Below are 21605 nucleotides of genomic sequence, written 5' to 3'. Positions count from 1 at the left end.
TCCCAGCACTCAGGAGTCAGAGGCTACAACAGCTAGTTCCAAGACAGGCTCCAAAGCTATACAGAGCTTCACCTCATTTTCTGATACTGTATCTTTAGATGAACCTGGAGCTCATCCATTCAGCCACACTGGGCAGCCAGTGAGCTCCAGAGAGACATGTGTCTATCTGTCCATCTCCCTTGCCAGTGCTGGGGCTCTGAACTCCGGCTCTCACGCTTGCATGACTGACTAAGCCATCTCTTGGGATCTTCCTTCCCTTTCCTTTGATAAATACCTACTAGTGGATAACTGGGTCATACAGTATCTATATTTTCTGTTTGGATGATAATGTCCTCCATGCTTCTCCCCATAATGGCTATGGTAATTTACATTCTTTTTCCCTTACACCCACACAAGTGGTTTTTCTTCCGTTATTGCTGTTGCTAATTGGCTCTCCAACAAAGTGGTGTGTCACTGTGGTTTTGGGTGCATTTCTCTGATAGTGAATCTTGACAATTCTTCATAGGTTTGTCATGTTTTACAGAATGTCTGTTCAGGTCCTTTGACCACCTTTTCTTTATTGTGTAATTTAATTTGATTATTGTTTTTAACATGCGTTACACATGTGTCTCTGTGTGTATCTGTATGTATGGGTGACCCAAGAGTCCAGATGAGTGTGTTAGGAACAGGAGTTACATGTGGTTATGAACTGCTGGACATGGGTCCTGGAAACCAAATTCCAGTCCTCTGCAAGAGCAGCATACACTCTGTAACAGCTGTACTGTCCCTAATCCCATCACCCCTTTTACTGAAACAAGATCTCATCTGTACCCTACCCTGCTCTGGAACTCACTACATAGTCCAGGCTTGCCAAGAACTCATGGCAAACCTCTTGCCTCAGCCTCCTGAATGCTGGATTAGTTAGATCAGTCCCTAGTTGCGCAGGTCTCAGTGTCTGGGTTTTGGACTTAACTGTGCCACTTTCATGCATGTTTACCGTTACATTTGGTTCTTTGTTAACCCATTCTTCCATCCTCATTGTCCCCTAGTTTGTGTGTGGTACAGCATGAGGGCTGCAAGCATTTTCGAAGGGCCAAAGAAGGATGCTAGGTTCCTGCTCTATTACGTCTGTCATATTCCCCCAAAACAAGGTCTCTCACTGAATCCGGAGCTAGGCTGGTAGCTATCAAGTCCCAATGGTTCACCTCGCTCCACCTCCCATAGCACTGAAGTCACAGGCACTGGTGTACCCAGACATGGGTTTGCACAGGGCACATGGTGCTCTTCCAAGACCAGAAGTTAATTCCCAGAATCCACATCAGGCAGCAAAATGGTCACCTGTGATGCCAGCTCCAGGGTATCCAATGACACATCCTCCGGCACCCACCCAAATGTGACCCACACATACTCTCTCTCACACCTCTCTTTGTCTCTGTCTCTGTCTCTCTCTCATACACACACACCTCACACACACACATTAAAAATAATTTTCTCTCAGAAAAGTGATATATTTTTAAAACAGAAAATAGTGCTAGGCATGGTGGTGTACACATTTAATGCCAGCACTTGGGATCTCTGTGAGTTTGAGGCCAGGCTGGTCTACAAGGTACAAGGTAAGTTCTAGGAAAACTGGGACTACACAGAGAATCCCTATCTTGGAAACAAAACAAAACAAAAACAGGGAAACACTTGGTGAGAATGAAAAAGAAAACAACTGACATGCTCAGCCCGGCCACCATCCTGTCAACCACAGTGATATAGGAGGCGATCTCCACAGCTGTGCACTCCCAGGTCCCTCTGCTGTGGAATGTTAGAAGCAACTGGGCACAGCCTCTTCACTTGCTGACATTAAATTTAAAAAGTCCACAAAATTTTGTTTCTTAGCCACTTGCATTTGACACTGTGAGTTTCATCCTTGATCCTGGAGACCAGGATGACCCTGTCTTGCAAACAGTTTCACACCTCTCTCTGCCTTAGAAGCTGTTTCCCTCTCCAACAGTGTTCTTAGTTCATGGCTCCTGGGGGGGGAGCAGAGTCCTGAGGAACTGCTTCTGCCTCCCACACCAGTACACTCATTTTATTCTAGAAGCTCAGTTATATGGAGGCCCCCATGGTCCAATAGCCCTTGAATTGCCCCACTACTCTGAAAATCCAGGACTATGTTGAGTAACATCGATGAAACTGAACTGTAGTCTTCCCCATTCAGTAAGGAGTTCACCGTGGGTTTTCCATATATGGTACTGTGTTATACACAGTTCCTCTCTATATATTTTTTTTTTTTTTTTTTGAGCCAGGATTTCACTATGTAGCCCCAGCTGGCCTGGAACTCACAGACACCCACTTCTGCCTTTGAAGTACTGGAATTATTTTGTATGTAATGGTTTTAAAGATTTGTTTTTTAATTTTTAACTATTTATATGTACATGTGTGTCTATGTGTATGTATAACCCTCAGAGGTGGGGATCAGATCCCCCAGAATGGAGTCCCATGTCAGGAACCAAACTCGGTCAGGTCTTGACAAGAACAGTTAAGTGCTCTTAACCACTGAGCCACCTCTCCAGCCTCAGATTTACATTTTTATTTTATGTACATGTTTGACTATACATGTGAGTGCAGTAACTGTAGAGGCCAGAAGGGAGCATCAGATTCCCTGTAGCTACAAAGGGTTGTGAGCTATCACTCAGATGCTAGCACCTGAACCTGGGTCCTCTATAAGAACAGGAAATGAGCCAGGAGGTGCACTTGGGAGGAAGAAGCAGATGTCTAAGTGGAGGCCAGCCTGGTCTATATAGAGTGAATTCTGGGACAGCCAGGGCTATGTAGAGAAACTTTATCTCAAAAAAAGAGAGGAAGAAAGGGAGAGGTATCAGAGCCTGCTCCAACAAATCAGACAGGATACCTGGGTAGGGGTGTGAGGATTGAGAAACAGCAGATAAAAGAAACAAGAGAGAGAAACTCAGGACAGATTCCGGAAGACAGCCTTTCAGCACACGGGACAGCCCCGAGTTTAATTTAGAACCTGCTTATACACAGATTACAGGCAAAGCAGAACAAAGAGTCAGCTAACTAGCCCCCTGCTCTGTCCTAATCCAGCAGGCAAGCTTACTATCTATCACGTGAATCCTGCTGGAAGCAGCAGCTTCATTTTCTATCTCTGTATGCCTTTTCTGGCTGGCATTCACCAGCCTGCCTCTTAAGACAATGTGTCATTTGCCCAAGGGCTAACCAGAACTTTCTCATGGCTCTCAAGGAGACTGAAATAAGCAAGCATGAACTCTAATGTCTTATATTCAACATAGACTCCAGATGGAAACTGAGTCACTTGTGGGCCCCTTCAAAAATCTTACTGTTAATTACCCAAGAAACTGGAAATTGAAGTGGTCTGGCCTATCAGGTCTGAGAAGAGTGGTGTAACTGTCAGGAAGGCTCTGGGGCTAAGGGTGCGGTTGCGGGAGGCGGGACCACAGAGCTCAAAAAGTAAACAAGCTAGAGCCGCCTCAAGGTTCCAGCCGGAGAAAACGCAAAACCCCCAACACCCCCGCAGCAGCCACTCGCCCGCCTGCCTGTGGTCCGGGATTGGGGGCGGGGAACCCCACATTTCCAGGAAAGAAAGCTCTCGGTGGGAAAGCCCTGTTGGAATTCCTGAAAAAAGACACACCCCTAAACCCCGCCTTGTCAGATCCGCCCCTCTCAGTTACCAACAGCTCCCCACACCCTACCCCATCACTACTAACTGAAAGTTTCAGTGACTTAGATCCTGGCTTGTGTCCTAGTTCCTATACGCAGTTCTAATTTCTCATAAGTCTAGTTTCTCAGGGGAGGACAGACTTGAACGGTGCGCCTGACTCCATGTGGGCTCTTATCTTCTGTTTCCTGAGTCGCCCCCCGGACAGCGGAGCGCGTGAGTTGGGTGTGGAAAGGGGTTTTGTGCCACATCATTGGGCACATTCAAGGCAGGAAAGACCCCCAACCCCGACCTCAGGCCATTTTGCAGAAGGGTTGCCCTTGGGAAGTGGAGATGAGATGGGAAGATTTAGGTTTCAAGGCCATTAAACACTTGGCAAATTAGAAGCCAGGACCTACAGAAAACTCAGGCCAGGCAGTGTGGCACACACCTCTGATACCAGTACTCAGGAAGCAGAGGAAGGCGATCTCAGTGAATTCGAATTCGAAACCAGCCTGATTTACAGAGTTCCAGGACAGCCAAATATACAGAAAAACACTGTCTCGAAAAACCAAAGAGAGACAGACAGAAAGGGAGGGGTCATGGGAGGGAGGCAGGCAGGCAGGAGAGAGAGAGAGGGAGAAAAGGGAAGGAAGCTCAGTGATTAAAAAGAGTGACACATGCTGACTATGACCATGTGGTCCAGCTCCCAGAAAAACCTTAAAAACAAACAAACAAAACAAAACAAAGACACTTACTCATAGCTCTGGCTGTCTTCAAACTCACCACATAGACCAGGCTGACCTTGAAGACACAGAAGTTGGGCTTATAGGCATGCACCACCAAACGAGGTCGGGCCTTTCCTTACATTCTAATGTGTTTGCTTGCATGTGTGTATGTATGCTGTACCCAGAGGCCTAAGAGGGCATGGGACCCCTGGAGCTAAAGTTACAGGCTCCCTGTGGGTGCTCAGAGCCAACCACAGTCCTGTGGGAGAGCTGCAAGTGGTGCATTTTTGAACTGCATGTTTACCTATAAAGTATACACTGTCCACATTAGAGTTCACATGTATTTGTTTGTGTGTCTGCATACACATATGTATAGCATGCATCACATTCTGCAGCCCAGATGTGGAGGTCAGTTCTCTCTTTCTACCATATGAGAATATCAGGTGAAAGTGTGTACTTGTGGCAGGCCATGCCAAAGCATGCTGCTAAGAGAACACGCCACACACACTGATCTAGTGTAAAAGGGAAGGCCATCTAGAAATGGGGACATGAGAGAGGCAGGAAGGCAGGCAGGCAGACAGACAGACAGAGAACAGGCCAGAGAGGAGAGAGAGAGGACTGCAACAACAGATAAGCACTTTTAAGGGTTGCAAGTGTCACGTAGGGACTCATGCAGCTCGAATAGGGAAGTATGTAGTAGCTGACGGAAGGTGGAAACGTAAAGGACTCCTTTAAGAAACAAGGAGAGGAGTGGGAGAGCAATGAGAGAGATACCTTGATAGAGGGAGCCATTGTGGCGTTAGAGAGAAACCTGGTGCTGAAGAAATTCTCAGGAATCCACAGGATGACCCAGCTAAGACTCTGCAATAGTGGAGAGGGTATCTGAACCCGCCTTCCCCTCTAATCAGTTAGTGACTACCCTAAATGTTACATAATATCTGCATCCAGTAACTGATGGAAGCAGATGCAGTGACCCACTGCCAAGCACTGGGCTAAACTCCTGGAGTTCAGTTGAAGAGAGGGAGGAGGGTTCATATGAGCAAGGGGGGGGGGGTCAAGATCATGATGGGTAAAAACAGAGACAGCTGACCTGTCCTAGTGGGAGCTCACAGACTCTGGACTGACAGCTGGGGAACCCGCATGAGGGACCAACTAGGCCCCCTGAATGTGGGTGATGGCTATGTGGCTTGATCTGTTAAGGGTAGTGGCGGGTGTCAGTCGGGTTGGGGGTTATCCTGGCAGTGGCACCAGGACCTATCTTAGGGTCATGAACTGGCTTTTTGGAGCTCATCCCCTATGGTGGGATACCTTGCTCAGCCTTGATACAGAGGGGAGGGTCATGGTCCTGCCTCAACTTGGTATGCCAGACTTTGTTGACTCCCCCAAAAAAGGAGAGGGAAGGGGAACTAGGGTTAGTATGTAAAATGAAAAAAAAAAAAACTTTAAATAAGAAAGAAAAAAGAGAGACAGAGGCTAAATGGAGTTCAGTTGGAGGAGTGCTTGCCCAGGTCCTGGGTCCATCCCTCCTACCACAAGAAACAGAGGTTGGTATAAAAGGGCTCTGACTGTGGCTCCCAGGGACAGCCAGGTGTGGTACCCCTGCCTGCTCATCTGGGAGTCTCTTGGAGGCTTCAGCAGCTTTGGGTTATAGAGTGTTACAGTGGGGAAGCCTGGCTTCCTATAAGCTTTCTTCTGAAAGCTGAAATGGAGCTGAGATGTGTAGTATCTCACGCCTGTGACCCTGTAGCCCCAGCATTTGGGAGACTGGGGAGAGACTGCTGTGAGCTCTAGGCTACCCAGGGCCTCAGAGTGAGACTCTGCCTGCCCACCCTAACACACGAGAAAAATAACTATTGTATGTCTTCAGGATGTGGGTGGCCTATACTCTACCCCTCCCAAAGAAAGAACAACCACAGTGTTTCAGAAATCCTGCCTGGACGTGCATCAACAGATGACTGGATAAACAAAACACAGTTCAAATACACAGAATTTGGTTCAATACAATGAAATCTCACTCAGCCATACAATGGAATTGCATACCATCTTCACTCAAAATTAAATTATGGTGTCAGGGAGAAACGGATGCAACTGAAATCAGTACACTAAGAAGCAGGCCTCAGAAAGACAAATACTACATATTTTCTCATGTCTAGAACTCCAGTTTAAGAAAAATGTGTGTGTGTGTGTGTGTGTGTGTGTGTGTGTGTGTGTGTGTGTGTTGGCCATAATGGTGCACACCTGTAATCCCAGCATTTGGGAGGTAGAACAGAAGGATCAGAAGTACAAGGTCAGCTTCACACAGTGATTTAGAGGCCGGTCTTGGCTACATGAGACCTTGCCTCAATAACAAACATTTTAAAAATAAAGGTAAGATTATACACACACGTGTATATGTGCTTTCGGGGATTGCAAAACTAGGAGGGGAATCATGAAAGGAAAGAAGAGATCATCAAGGAGGCAGGTGACACAGAGCACACAGATAAGACAGCAGAAAACTGACCTGACTAGGAAAGAGCCAAGCAGCTGGAGGAGGCGGCGTAAGGAATGGAGCAGTGAAGAATGACATCACAACCCAATAGCACAGGCTGCTGACACGGTTCACTGGTGAGGAGTACACACTGCACCTGCAGAGGCCTGGGGTGTGTGTGTATGTGTGTGTGTTTAGTCCCCAGCACCCACGTTGGGCAACTCACAACCACTGCAACTCCCCTTTCAGGGTATCCGACACCCTCTTCTGGCTCCGTGGGTGACCATGTGTGTCACATATGTGAAGTCCCTGCACAAGCCAGAAGAAAACATCAGATCCCCGGGAACTAGAGTTACAGATGGTTGTTAGCAGCCATGTGGGTGTTCTGCAAAAGCAACAGATGCCAACTCTCAGGTCCCTAAAATAATTGTTACAAAAAGAAAAAATGCTTGGGGTGAAGGTCAGCGGGAGAGCAGCCCTCAAGCACTTAGAAGTCCTGAGTTCAATCCCCAGAACTCAGAAAGCAAAACCCCAGCATAATGGCACATATGCACGAGACACTAGACAGAAGCCATTACTTTGTGTTCTAACTTATTTGTTTGTCTGTTTATTTACTGGTTTTTTTTGAGACAGGGTTTCTCTGTGTAGCTTTGTAGACCAGGCTGGCCACAAATTCGTAAGAGATCCACCTGCTTTGTGCCTGCCAAGTGCTGGGATCAAAGTCATGTGCCACTACCACCTGGCCCTAACTTCTTTAATTTAAAACAAACAAAAATCTGTGTTACGGAGTAGAGTGGGGGAAGATGCTGCATATATGTGAGGGGCCATGTGCGTGCTGGGACTTAAACTCAGGTCTTCTGTAAGAGTGACCGATGCTCTTAACCACTGACCTGTCTCTCCCACCTCTTATACTTACATTTTCCTAGTTGCAGTGTGGGATTTGACTCGTTTGGCTGGTGGGTTGCTATGCAATTGTCGTTATGCTGCGTACCCTGACTCTTCTATAGTTCACAGGCACACAAAGGCACACACACTCATACCCCCACTCTAGGACTGGGTCCTCCCTCCATCAGTTCCTTACACTAAATCCTGTTTCCCACCTCAGGGTCACATTCTCTGCGTTATTCGTACTCAGCTGTGACTAAGCCAGGTCCAGGAGTCCCTGCATTTTCTGCCACCGGCTTTATAGATGACCAGCCCTTCATCCACTATGACAGCGACAGCATGAAGGCAGAGCCTTCTGTGGACTGGCTGAGGGGAGATCCAGGGTACTGTGATGATGAGACCCAGGTCTTCACCAATCGGATGAAGATTTTCCAGTTGAGCCTGAGAAATGTACAGCAGTACTACAACAGCTCCGGGCCCAAGAGTCAGAGAGCAATAGATGGCTCCCGCCAGCAAGCAGGTATGTGCCTGGAGAACGTGGTGACACAGTTTACCTACCACACTTCCCAGAGGCAGGAGGCCCTCAGTGTCATGACAGATTAGCCATCCCTTGAGAACAGACTGGCCCAGTCTGTTCCCAGAGCTCAGGGTCTGTCCATTCAACACCTGTCAGTCCAAGTCACAGATGTACAACCTCCCAAGCAGGTTCTGAGCATTTGTCTTCAAAGCGCTTACAGCTTCTTTGAGGAAGCACTCATGCTGGGGACCCTTATTACTCCAAGCCAAGTGGCCTTCATTACAGTTGACTTTAAAACTCACTAGAGAATTCTTCAACATAAAAGCTTGTTGTTTTCTTGTTGGTCAGTGGTTGTTTTGGTTCAGTTTGGGTTTTGCTTGTTTTGCCTTTTTTTTTTTTTTTTTTTTTTTTTTTTTTTGAGAGACAGGGACTCATGGAGCCCAAGGATGACCTGTCTGCACCTCCCCACTTGCAGGATTGCAGGTGTACACCCCCACCACCCCACCCTACAAGTCAGTGCTTGTGTTCTCTAGAACCTCACGGAGAAATATACTGGGCATAGCTTGTCCTTTACCGTCATGCTCGTGTGCCATGCTCCTGTCCCTAGTTATTCTTGGGCTCAGGGACTGCTAGCTCAGGAGTCCTGTGGGGTTATGTCCTGTTTCCATGTGCACAAGGCAAAGAGAGTTGCAGGGATGAATGGCCTGCGTGACAACACAGAAAAACCTAAATCTGTGGGTACTGACATGCTTGTCCTATGGGGGGGGCTCCTAGGCCCTCACACCCTCCAGTTCACGTATGGCTGTGAGATTCAAGATGACAGAAGTACCACGGGACATTGGCAATATGGCTACGATGGCAGGGACTACCTGACCTTGGATTTGGACTCTATGCAATATATAGCAGCCACATTCATTGCCAGCTACACCAAGCGGAAGTGGGAAAACAGTGAGTATTGGCTGGAGAAAGACAGCAGCTACCTGAAGAAGGAATGTATACTGTGGCTGAAGAGATACTTGGCCCTGGGAGGAGAGAACTTCTTCCGAACTGGTAAACGCCCCCTCCTAGCCCAGCCCTCCTCTGTGTGGCCAGCAGGCTGAGATTTCACTCTGTAGTTGGCTACTCTAGCACAGGGATGGATGTAGTAGCTAGTCTGAGTGGGGACATTGTGCTAGGGGTGGCTTCCCAAGCAGATGTGGACATTTTTGAGTGTCCTGAACTGTGGTCATCTGCCAGCACCTCTCTGAGGTCTCTGCTCCCTAAATGTGTCCACAAAGGTCCCTGGGATGTCTCCCACTTCTGCCTTTTCCACATGAAGCTGTGCCTACTAGCAGCTATCTGTTTATCACAGACCCTCCCCAGACAAGTGTAACCTACCATCCCATGCCTGAAGGTGACATCACCCTGAGGTGCTGGGCCCTGGGCTTCTACCCTGCTGACATCACCCTGACCTGGCAGAGGGAGGAGGAAGAACAGACTCAGGACATGGAGCTGGTAGAGACCAGACCTTCTGGGGATGGAACCTTCCAGAAGTGGGCAGCTGTGGTGGTGCCTTCTGGGGAGGAACAGAAGTACACATGCCATGTGCAACATGAGGGGCTGCCTGAGCCCCTCACCCTGAGATGGGGTAAGGAGGGAGTGTGGACACAGAACCTATTGCAAGGGAAAGTAGGAGCCCTTCTGGAGACCCTGGGCGGGGCCAGGGCCCTTCATCTTTCTTTTCCTTTTTCAGAGCCTCTTCAGTGCAGTACCCCAACCACAGAAGAGTGTGTTAGGGGCAGCAGATGTGGACATACAGTGTCCAGGGGTGTTCTCCTGCTTATTGTCGGTTTCATAGCAGCTGTGCCTCTTGTTGGAATTGCCTGCTACAGTTTCAAGAAAGGAAAAGGAGTGCCCTGTGTTGGAAAGAGGGTCAAGTTGTAACTCCTGCCATGGGACCACCGTGAGAGGGGAAACACTGCAGGTGAGAGGGGTGTTAGAGACTTCTAACCATGACACTGTCAACGGTGCCACAGCACCATGTCTCTATACCCAGAAAGTTCCAAGGGATGTGAGCCTACTTCTCGTGGAATAAAACATCTCTCTCCCTCAAATGCCTGAGTTTCTTAGGAGAGTTTAAGTGGAAAGCAAACCGGCTCCCAAGTGAATCTGTGAATCTGAGAGATGCATGGAATGGAAGCATATTGTGTGTGTGTGTGTGTGTATGTGTGTGTGCATGCACACATGCACGCACAAGCGTGCACGAGCTCATGCATGCATATATGCATAAATATGCATGTGTGACTATATAACTGTATGAGGATTATAGCCTTTTTATGTATATGTGCATCTGGTACATAAGCATACATGTGCATATATATATTTTGCTCTCAGATAGCCTCACAGTTAACTTCATACTGGCTGTCCCAACTCTACAGAAGAGTTTGTCCCTGAAGATGAGAGGCAACTGGGATGAAATCCGTACCATGGCACAAGCTGAGACTTGATAGCAGTTGCCTTTCTGCACACATGTTTCTCTTACTGGTTAATGAATAAAACACTGTGTGTCTACTGGCCAGACAGGAAGGATGGGCGGGGCTACCAGAGGAGAATTCTAGGAAGTGAGGACAGAGAGGAGTTGTCATGTGAGTCCAGAAAGAGAGGACATGAGTCAGGCATTCTCCAATAAGACCATGTGGAAATACATAGGTTAATAATTATGGGTTAATGTTAAGACAGAGCTAGCCAATAAGAAGCCCAAGCCATTGGCCAAGTTTCATAATTAATATGGCATCCCTGTGCTTATTTGGGGCTTTCACAGCTGTGGGACCAGGCTGGCAGGAAAGAGTGCTCATTACAGAGACTATGTTCCCACTCACCTACAAATGGACAAAAACAGAGACACCTTTAGTTCCAACGATCAAGAGCAGAGGCAGGCAGATCTCTATGCGTTTGAGGCCAGCCTGGTCTACAAAGTGAGTTCCAGGACAGCCAGGGCTACACAGAGAAAAATCCTGTCTCAAAAAACCAAAACACAGGAGGACATTTTTACATACTAGCAAGGTAGAAAATGTATAGGTTTTATTTTAAACACTGAGCCATCTTTTCAGCTCCTAAAATGTAATTGGAATTGTTTTAAAGGGGGCCATGTCATGGAGTACGAAAGTGACTCTAACCATACCTCCTGTCCCTCATCAGTTATAGAGCTCCAAGGTTTAATTCTGGCTTGTCTGCTTTGTCTTCTAACAACTGGGAACAGGATTTTGGTACTTTGCCAAGAGCAAATGCACACTCTTAACTGTTGAGCCATCTCCCCACTCCTAAAAGTTCTATTCTCTCTGCTCATTGGCTTTTGTGTTGACAGGCATCACGGACTCTGGCATCTCATTACATGTCCTGACAGCCATAAGAAACAACCTGGGCTGACGACTCTCCAATAAGTCACAGAGTTAGTGACCTCAACAGGTCCCCTGTAGGAATTCTGTCATCAGTCCAAGTCAATTGTAAGGAACAGCTAGGCCCAAAGGATGTAGTTTTTATTGGAGGGTACGTGACCAGAATAAATGGAGGGAAGAAGCCTGCTCTCTCGGTAAGTGGATGGACTGGCAGCGAGCCACAGGAGAAGTGTGACTGGTGGCTTGGTTCACGATCCTTGGGGAGAGCTGGACCCCCATCTGGAAGAGCACAGGGCTGGTGATGCAGCCTGGATTCCTCATTTCTGAGTTGTAATCACTGTGCAGGGATTTTGCTATTAGTAAAAGGTAATGCAATCCTCAGACTTCCTTCCTTAGCCCTTGGCTGGAGAGTTTACCCTCCGTCATCAAAGCCAGCAGTTTAGTGTGTTCTCGCCCATCTGAACCCCATCTCTCTCAAACTCTGGCTTGCCTACCTTTTCTGAAACACCTTTACATCACTAGTTCTTTTCGGCTGCCCCAGGATGCCCTCCCCCTCCTCACACCCTGAACACCATCTCCAAATCCTAGTTGCCATGAAAAGTAACGTGTGCTGGGTTGTTTTATGTCAACTTGACACACACAGGCTGGAGTCATCTGAGAGGAGGAACCTCGACAGAGGAAAAAAGCCTCCTAATATCAGTGGATTCTATAAAGTGGGCTGATCAAGCCATGGTGAACAAATCAGTAATCAGGGCCCCCTCATGGCCCCTGCATCAGCTCCTGCCTCTAAGTTCCTGCCCTGTGTGAATGCCTGTCCTTGCTGCTTTTGAAGATAAACTGTTATTTGTAACTGTGGGTGAAATAAAACCTATCCCCACCAAGTTGCTTTTGGTCATTTTGTTTTATCACAGTTGTAGTGCAAGGGGGGGTGTTCTTCTGTATATATGCTTCTCTTATTGGTTGATGAATAAAACATTGGTTGGCCAACAGCCAGGCAGGAAGTATAGGTGGAGTTACCAGATGAGAATTCTGGGGAGAGGACGCAGAGAGGAACTGAGAGGAGACACCATAGCTACTGGGGAGATAGGGCTCACCAGACGTTCTTTGGTAAAATAAGGCCATGTAGAAAGACACAGATTAGTAGTTATGGGTTAATAATTAAGGGAGAACTAGCCAGTAAGGAGCCCTAGCCATCAGCCAAATAGTTTATAATTAATATAAGTCTCCCTGCGTTTATTTGGGACTAATCAGCAGCAGGACCAGGCGGAAAAGAAACTCAGTCTGCAACAGTGATCCTAACTAAGACAAACATGCTCAGCCTGCAGAGATTAGAGTGTGGACTTCTTCTGCCTACAAAACAGCATTGGGAGACTTTGCAGCTATCTTTCTCTCTCTTAGTCACAGATGGGGAATAACCGACAGGCCCTTTGTGGTGAGGGTAGGCTTATCACTCTGGCGCACAAGGCGCTGAAAAGAGCCCACTTGTGAGGAGCAGACATGTCAAGAAACATGCTGGAACCTGTGACTCTGAGCAAAGCCCTACATTGTGGAATTCCCCATGCTTGCAGTCAGAGGGCATAGGAAGGAATGACTGAGTGAGGATGTGAGTGAGGATGTGAGGCAAGCTTTTTATGTGGTATACGGTAAGCACACAGGCCAGAGGATAATTATAAAAAAAATAAAATTTTAAATTGTATTTGCATTTATTTATTGTGTGTGTATATATTAGGGATCAGAGGACAATTGGTAGGAGTCGGTTCTCACCATGTGGAGTCTGGGGATGGAAATTGAGTCCTCAGGGTTGATAGCATGACCCTTTACCCACCGAGCCATCTCACAGGCCCTGCCCTCTTCTGGCCTTTGCAAACATCCTTGAATACATGCTTACACACATATGTGCATATACATAAGTAAAAGTAAAAGCACTTGGGAGGCAGAGGCAGGCAGATCTCAGTGAGTTCGAGGCAAGCCTTGTCTGCAGAGCAAGTTCCAGAACAACCAGGACCATTACACAGAGAAACCCTGTCTTGAACCCCCAAATAATAATAATAATAATAATAATAATTTTAAAATATTACAAATCTATGTGCTGTATGAGCATTAAAACCCACAACAAAATACTAGCTAGTGAAAACTCTTTAAACAAAATACCAGCACAGTGAATTGATTGTTATGGTTTTAATTTAAAATATCCCTCACACGTTTTTAAGCTTGCTTTTAGCAGAACCTCACACAGATGAGCTGGCCTCCAGCTTACCATGCAGTTGAAGATGACTCTCAACTCTTGACCCTCCTGTATTTATCAACCATGTGTCTCAAAACCTTTTCCCCAGATGGCCTTGGCTTGGTTCCTAGGGACCTTCTAATGTAATGTTTTAAAACTTGTCTTTTTTTTTTGTCTTGTTTTTTTTTTGTTTGTTTGTTTGTTTTTCTCTGTAGACCAGGCTGGCTTTGAACTCACAGAGATCTGCCTGCCTGCTTCTGCCTCCAGAGTGCTAGGATTAAAAGCATGCACTACCTATACCTGACAAAATTGTTGTTCTTGATATGATAGTTCCTCACAAGCAGGCTGTGAGTGTACACACGCACCTGCTCTGTGCCCCAGTGCCTAGGGTATGACTCTGAAGCTCAGCCTCCATTTCCCAGTCTGTTGTCATGTCTGCTGTTCTACACCATCTACTGGGATGCTGCTCGATTGTACAGGCTGAGCAGCTGTAGGTGGGAGCCTGCACAACAGCTGTCTTGTTCATAGTGACATGTGGATTTTCCCACAGCCACTCTATTAATCATGAAACTGTTGGCTGATGGCTTGAGCTTCTTCTAAATTATTAACCCATATTTGTTTTGTTTTGTTTTTAAGATTTATTCATTTATTATGTACACAGTGCTCTGTCTGCATGTATCCCTCAGGCCAGAAGAGGGCACCATGTCTCATTTCAGATTGTTGTGAGCCACCATGTGGTTGCTGGGAATTGTACTCAGGACCTATGGAAGACCAGCTAGTGTTCTTAACCACTGAGACATCTCTCCAGTCCTTAACCCATATCTGTTAATCTATGTATTGCCAGGAGGCTGTGACTTACCCATAATCCAGCATGTTACTCCTTCTGCAGCAAGGTGACTCTACTCCACCTCTCTCCCCAGCATTCTCCTTGTCCCCTAGCCCCGCCTACCTTTCTGCCTGGCCAATCAGTGTTTTATTCATCAACCAATAAGAGAAACATATACAGAAGGACATCCCCCCCACCAGTGATATGATACAATGAACAAGAAGGGTAGCCCAGGAAGGGACCCGCAACATACAAAAGTCATCATTATGACAGATCACATTCAGAGGGTGAAGGAAAACACTTGATGACTTTTAATACATGGTACAGAAAAGACATGACAGAAGACAGGAGGCTCAGCAGTTAAGAGAGCTTGCAGCTCTTCCAGCTCTTCCGGAAGACCAGTGTTCAGTTCCCAGCACTCACCTTGGACGACTCACAACCACATGTAACTGCAGCTCACAGTCCTCTTCTGGCTTCCTCAGGCACCTGCACACAGGCCCCTGTACACAAGTGGTATGCATGTACACACACACACACTACACACACACAAACACACAGGGGTGTGAAAGTATTTAAGAAGAGAAAAACATAACAAAACTCATTCTTTTTTCTTTTATTTTTATTTTTGTTTTGTTGTTGTTGTTGCTGTTGTTTTGTTTTTTGATGTGTTTTTGTTTTGTTTGTTTGTTTGTTTGTTTGAGACAGGGTTTCTCTGTGTAGCTGTGTAGCTCTGGCTGTCCTAAAACTAACTCTGTAAACCAAGCTGGCCTCTTGAACTCACAGAGATCCACCTGCCTCTGCCTCCCAAGTGCTGGGATTAAAGGTGTGCGCCACCACCACCTGGCATAAAGCTCATTCTTGATTAAAAAAATAATAACCAGGCAGTGGTGGCACACACTTTTAACCCCATTACTTGGCAGGCAGATCTCTGTGAGTTCAAGGCCAGCCTGGCCTAAAGAGTGAGAGTTCCAGGATGGCCAGGACTGTTACACAAGAAACCCTGTCTCAAAAAAAAAAAAAAAAAAAAAAAAAAAAAAAGCAGCAGCAACAACTGCAAAGTGACATCACTGAACATGACCTGCAAAGAGATAATTAATATAGACAAAGAATCCCACCAGCCTAGAGGACAGCAAAGCAAGGTGAAAAAAACCGGCAACAGGTTTTGAGTATTTTCTGTTGTGTCATTCTTGAATTAGTAAGCTGGGTAGGTGTGAGGAAGCATTCCTAAAAACCCAGCTCCCAGGAGGTTGACGAAGAAAGATAATGTTTCCTAGGCCACCCTGGGCTACATGGTAAATGAGTGATATTTCTGGCCAAAATAGCCATTTAAGACAAGAACTGAGACAAAATGTTGTTATGAGCAGTTTTCCTGCCAGCCTGGTCCCATAGCTGCATCAGCCCCAAATAACACACAGAGATGCTGTATTAGATATAAAGCTGTTGGCCTGTTATTAGTGTTTCTTATTGGCTAGCTCTGTCTTAAATATTATCCCATTTCTATCATTTTAAGTATTTCCATGTAATGACATCTCCCATCAAAATGTGTATTAATCCTGTGAAAACAAATCCAAAGAAAGAATGAACCAAAAGCAATCAAGCTACCAGCTGCTGTGAAAGGCTGGTTGCTCCTCACCAGAATTCTGGCGAGATTCACCCTTCACTCTAGGCAGGCTGGACTGAAGAGTCCGCCCTGCCTTCCTGAGGAGAGGGCTGGACTCTGAAGCCTCTGCTCCTGAAGTCCAGCTTATAGGACTTGATACTCGACCTGCCCACTGACACTCAACCTCCTGCTGGAGGCTGCCCTCTAGTGGCCCGTTTGGTAAATTAAGACTATTTGTGTGTGTGTGTGTGTGTGTGTGTGTGTGTGTGTTCATGGTTTCTCTGTAGCTTTGGAGCCTGTCCTGGAAATCACTCTATAGGCCAGGCTGGCCTCGAACTCACAGAGATCCACCTGCCTCCTAGTGCTGGGATTAAAGGTGTGCATAATCACTGCCAGCTTGCACTCTCATTCTTCAGACCTGTCACTGACCTTACAATCTGATCTTTACAAATCCCTTGACCACACTGACAACATGTAAACTGTGGGTGAATGGTACACCTCAGCACCCAACTATCTCTTCTTCCATTTGAAGGGGACAGTTAGATACATTGCCTAAGTTCTGTTTCACTGGGGTGAGGGGTTCCCTTCACCAACCTCAGAGTTGTGAATTTTAACATCACTGTCTATGTATCACAGCCAGAGATAATTTAGTTAAGCAGCTCAGCTGGCAGGTGTTCAGGGTAACACATCACAGCCTGCATCTAAGATGGACACACCATTGAGGAGCTCAACTGGGCCAGGTCTACTTTGTCCTCAATACCTTTGGTAGTGGTTCAGATGCAATGCTTGCCAGACTATAGTTATTCAAACCACAGATGACTCGAAGTCACCCTAGCACCGCAGCAGACTGGCACCCCAGACTCACTGCAATTCCACCTCCCAATGTCCCAGTGTCAAGGACAGTGTACAGCGGCCGGCATTAGGTAATGCCAGACAACTGCCTACATTTGTCAGCCTGCACCCCATGCAGGACTTCCTGGTGTCCCCTAGTGGCACAAAATTAGAGGGGTACCATCACTCGACCTTGGAAGCTCCATCAGGATCAGTGCCCAGCAGCTTCAGCTGCAAAGCCAACACCATAAGAGGACACCACAAGAAAAGGAAGGACATGTGTATCCCACTTCCTCCCAGCTCTCTGAAAACCCAGGGAGAGAAAGGGTCACGAAGGGGGGAATCGACCAAGATGTTCCATGCAGGGACCGCCTTTATCAGCTGCCCTGCCTATCAAGGAATCCAACCAGAAAACACTCTAGGCTGCTAGGCTGCTGTAACTATACTACTGTGCATGCCGGGGCCCAGGTTCTATCACCACATGGGAGGAGAACAAAAAAAAAAAAAAAAAAAAAAAAAAAAAAAAACGTAAACTCTTTAAAATGGATGGCATCACCTAGAGGTGACAGACAAGTGGTGGGAGAAGGGACTGGTCCCTCTCCAACCAGAGAATACAGAAGGGCACGAGGTGAGCAAAATCCTGCTGCTCTTTAGTGTGGCTGTCTCCTTCTCAAAGCATCCCATTCTCTGTACGATCTTTTCATCTGCTTTCATTATCAGCCTAGCAGCAAAGAGAAGTAATGGAGGTGGGTCCGGAATAGTTAGCTCCTATCAAGCAAGATATTATTAAACACTTAATGTGGGGCTGGAGAGATGGCTCAGCGATTGAGAGCAGTGGCTGCTCTTCATTCAGGAGGATGGGGGTTCAATTCCAAGGACCCACACGGTGGCCCTCACACCTGTCTAACTCCAGTTCCAGGGGATCCAACACCATTGCATATAAATTTTTAAAAGTTAATTTTAAAAAAAATGAAGGAAGCCTGGTGTTGGTGGTGCACTTTAATTCCAGCACTCGGGAGGCAAGGCAGGTGGATCTCTGTGAGTTCGAGGGCAGCCTGGTCCTCAGAGCGAGTTCCAGGGTAGTCAGTGCTATACAGAGAGACCAAACCCTGTCTCGAAAAACCAAACTAAAAAGTTTAAAAAAAAAAATCCTTACATCACATTTTTTTTTAATGCCCATCCCTTTCCTTTTATTCTCCCACTTCTACTGGCTACCTTTTTCTTCCCAAAGTGTTTTTAAAATTCTATGCTTTTTGTTTGTTTGAAACGGGATAGCTCTGGCTGGCTGGGAACTCGAGCTGTAGAGCAGGCTGACGTCACACTCACAGAGAGCCGCCTCTCTGCCCTCCCTCCCTCCAGTGCTGGGATTAAAGGAGGGGGCCACCGGCGTGCCGGTCACCATTCAGCCAGAGGATAGCTGCGTCTTTCCTAAGGCATCTCCTTGTCTTTGAGACAAGTTTCTCGTTGTACTGGCACTCACTCAGTAGGCTAGAGCGGCTCGCTGAGTGGCCCCGGGAGTCAGCCTGCCGCTTCCACTCAGCTGAGTTTTCAAACACAACCCACCACACTTCTCTTTTTCACGAGATTTCTACGGATCGACCTCACCAGTCCCGTGCTGCAAGCAAAGCACCGAGGGGGCAACCGCGTATTCTAAAACACCGTGCCACATATTTCAAACAAGCGCAATTTTGTCAGTTAGGTCTAAATAAGTAAAGCCGGAGTGTGATGGAGGAGAAGGGAGGGAATTAAAATCGAGGCCGGAAAAAAATCAAAAGTACTAGAGAAAGGGCTCCAAGCTGGAAAAGTTTGAGGATTGTAGTTTTTTTCTCGTTTTGATAACCGCAATTTCTAACAAGAAGCAACTTTCAAAGGTCTATTTCAACAGAGCAAGTTCCAGGACAGCAAAGAACAGCTAAGGCTACACAGAGAAACCCTGTCTTGAAAAACAATCAGAAATAACAAAAAATAAAAGGTTTATTTTGGCTTACCGTTTAAGGAGAAACACGCGGAGCTTGTAATATGGCGATCGGTCTTTGGACATAAAGAAAGCAGATGTGAAGGGGAACCCCACCTAAAAACCTTGACTTCCCAATTGCAGTGGCCTACTTACTTCATCAAGGCTCCACCTACTAGAGGTTCCACGAAACGAAACCGCTCACCACTGGGCTCCAAACATTGAAACACATGAGCCTAGTGGGGACAATTGCACTCAAAAGATAGGCTGTTAGGCGGCTAGAAATTAACTCCAGCTGGGCGGGGGAAGCGCACGCCATTAATTCCAGCACTTGGGAGGCAGAGATAGGTGGCTCTCAGAGTTCGAGGCCCGCCTGGTCTACAGAGAGAGTTCCAGAACATTCAGGGCTACAAAGAGAAACCCTGTCTCAAAAAACCAAAACAAGGAAAGGAAAAAGGAAGGGGAGGGAAGGGAAAGGGAAAGGAAAAGGAAAGAATACATGTATTTTAGTAATTTCTCTTTATAGCCCAGCAGTGGTAGTGCACTCATTTAATCTCAGCACTTGGGAGGCAGAGACTGGTGCATCTCTGAGGGAGTCCCATGCCAGCCTGGTCTATGTATATGCATGTAGATCTGTCTGAGGGTATGTGTGTGTGAGTGCAGTTGCCAACAGAGGCCGTATGTGTTCAATTCCCTGGAGATGGAACTACAGTTATAAACTGACCAACATGGGTGCTAGCAATCAAACCAAGTTCCAGTACCCTGGAAGAGCTGAGGCATCTCTCCAACCTCTAATTTTTATTTTTTTGAGATAGGGTCTTACTATATAGCCTTGGCTGACCTGGAACTCACTATGTATAGCAGGCTAGCCTCAAACTCACAGAGATCTAACTGTCTCTGCCTTGCACCACCACACCCAGCTTTTTATTGGTGTGTGTGTGTGTGTGTGTGTGTGTGTGTGTGTGTGTGTAAGTATATCCAGAGTCCAGAAGAAAGTGTTGGATCTTCTGGAATTGCTGTTACAGGTCATTGTAAGCTGCCTGACCTGAAACAAACCCACATCAGAGAACACTCTTGTTTGTTTGGTTTGGGTTTTGTTGTTGTTGTTATTGTTCTTTTGGTTTGGTTTAGACAAAGTTTCCCTGTGTAGCCCTGGCTGTCCTAGAACTTGATCTGTAGACCAGGCTGACCTCAAACTCACAGAGATCCACCTGTGTCTGCCTCCTGAGCGCTGGGATTAAAAGTGTGTACCACTACTGCCCAACTAACAAGCAAGTATACTCCTAACTGCTGAGCCATCTCTCCAGTCCTATTCTTCAAAATTAAAACTTAAAAAACTAGCCGGATGGTGGTGGCGCACACCTTTGATTCCAACACTTGGCAGATCTCTGTGAGTTCAAGGCCAGCCTAGCCTATAGAGCAAGTGCCAGGACAGGCTCCAAAGCTACACAGAGAAACCCTGTCTTGACCCCTCCCCCAAAAAAAAACCTAGAAATAATTTCCATACTATTCTAATTTTTACACTATAACAGAAGAATCCTGGGCTTTAGATAATTAGTGTCATTTATGTATGTATGTATTTATTTATTTATTTATTCATTTGCTTTTTCCTAAGAATCAAAAGGTTCTCACACTTCATGAGGGATCTGAACTGGAGTTACAGATAGTTGTGAGCCACCATGTGGGTGTTGGGAATCAAATGCAGGGTCTCTTAACCACTGAACCCTCTTTCTATCCCCAAGATAAACTTTTTTAAACTTCCCAAACTTTGTTGTGTCATCATTCAAATTCAGCTTTAATATTTAATTAAAAGTCATTGAAACCTGCTATGAACAGAAGAATGAAGCTAAATGTTTAAACGCAATAGCAGACCAGGCAGTGGCGGTACACACCTTTATTCCGAGCAGCACTTGGGAGGCAGAGGCAGGTGGATCTCAGTGAGTTTGAGGCCAGCCTCATCTACAGAGCCAGTGCCAGGACAGCCAGGACTGTTTCACAGAGAAAACCCTGTCTCAAAAAATAAATAAATAAATAAATAAATAAATAAAAATAACACTCAGGAGGCAGAGGCAGGTGGATCTCTGTGAGTTCGAGGCCAGCCTGGTCTGCAGAGCTACACAGAGAAACCCTGTCTCAAAAGACTAAAATAAATAAATAAATAAATAAATAAATAAATAAAGCAGTAGCTACCCAATAGCTCAAAGATAATTTTCAATTGTTTTATGAGATAAGGTCTTGTTACTTAGCCCAGAATATCCTACAAATCCACAGCAATCTTCTTGTGTAGCCTAGAGAGCAGGATTTAAAGGCACACACCACAGCCCTGCTGTGACAAACTCGATTTTAGGGTTTCCTCTGCACTGCTATGACGCAGCTTCACCAGTAGGTGGCACTGCAAACTTGAGGGTTGGGAGGGAAGACCCTTAGGTCACGGCTGCTGGGGTCTCCTGGAGTTCCAAGAGACTCAGACCTTGGTGTTTTTCCTGCTGCTGTAGTTACTCATCACTACTTGCTGGTACATAGATATTTCAACACATGACTGAGCTGCACCAGCAC

General features: G+C 46.4%; 2 protein-coding genes across 3 annotated transcripts in view; both read left to right on the top strand.

The window, feature by feature from the left end:
- LOC127224385 (H-2 class I histocompatibility antigen, Q10 alpha chain) overlaps positions 1 to 12496 on the top strand; it is a 44156-nt gene extending 31660 nt beyond the window's left edge. The window contains exons 1-6 of one of the 2 annotated variants that reach the window (XM_051187423.1): positions 3752 to 3880; positions 7944 to 8243; positions 9015 to 9290; positions 9592 to 9867; positions 9973 to 10203; positions 11584 to 12496. In XM_051187423.1, the coding sequence (XP_051043380.1) occupies positions 3829 to 3880; positions 7944 to 8243; positions 9015 to 9290; positions 9592 to 9867; positions 9973 to 10163 (1095 nt within the window). In that variant the 5' untranslated portion in view covers positions 3752 to 3828 and the 3' untranslated portion in view covers positions 10164 to 10203; positions 11584 to 12496. Of the gene's footprint in view, positions 1 to 3751; positions 3881 to 7943; positions 8244 to 9014; positions 9291 to 9591; positions 9868 to 9972; positions 10204 to 11583 lie in introns of those variants that run through there. The other variant, XM_051187424.1, reaches the window with a different exon arrangement.
- Positions 1 to 18925, top strand: part of Trim39 (tripartite motif containing 39) — a 99809-nt gene extending 80884 nt beyond the window's left edge. The window contains exon 7 of the transcript XR_007834703.1: positions 18915 to 18925. The gene's annotated coding sequence lies outside the window, so the exon portion shown is untranslated. The remainder of the gene's footprint in view (positions 1 to 18914) is intronic.
- The last annotated feature ends 2680 nt before the right edge of the window (positions 18926 to 21605 follow it).

Source organism: Phodopus roborovskii, unplaced genomic scaffold, assembly GCF_943737965.1.
Source record: "Phodopus roborovskii unplaced genomic scaffold, PHOROB, whole genome shotgun sequence".
NCBI classification, from domain to species: Eukaryota; Metazoa; Chordata; class Mammalia; order Rodentia; family Cricetidae; genus Phodopus; species Phodopus roborovskii.
Note: the sequence above shows the minus strand (reverse complement) of the source record. Positions and strands in the feature narration are given on the sequence as shown.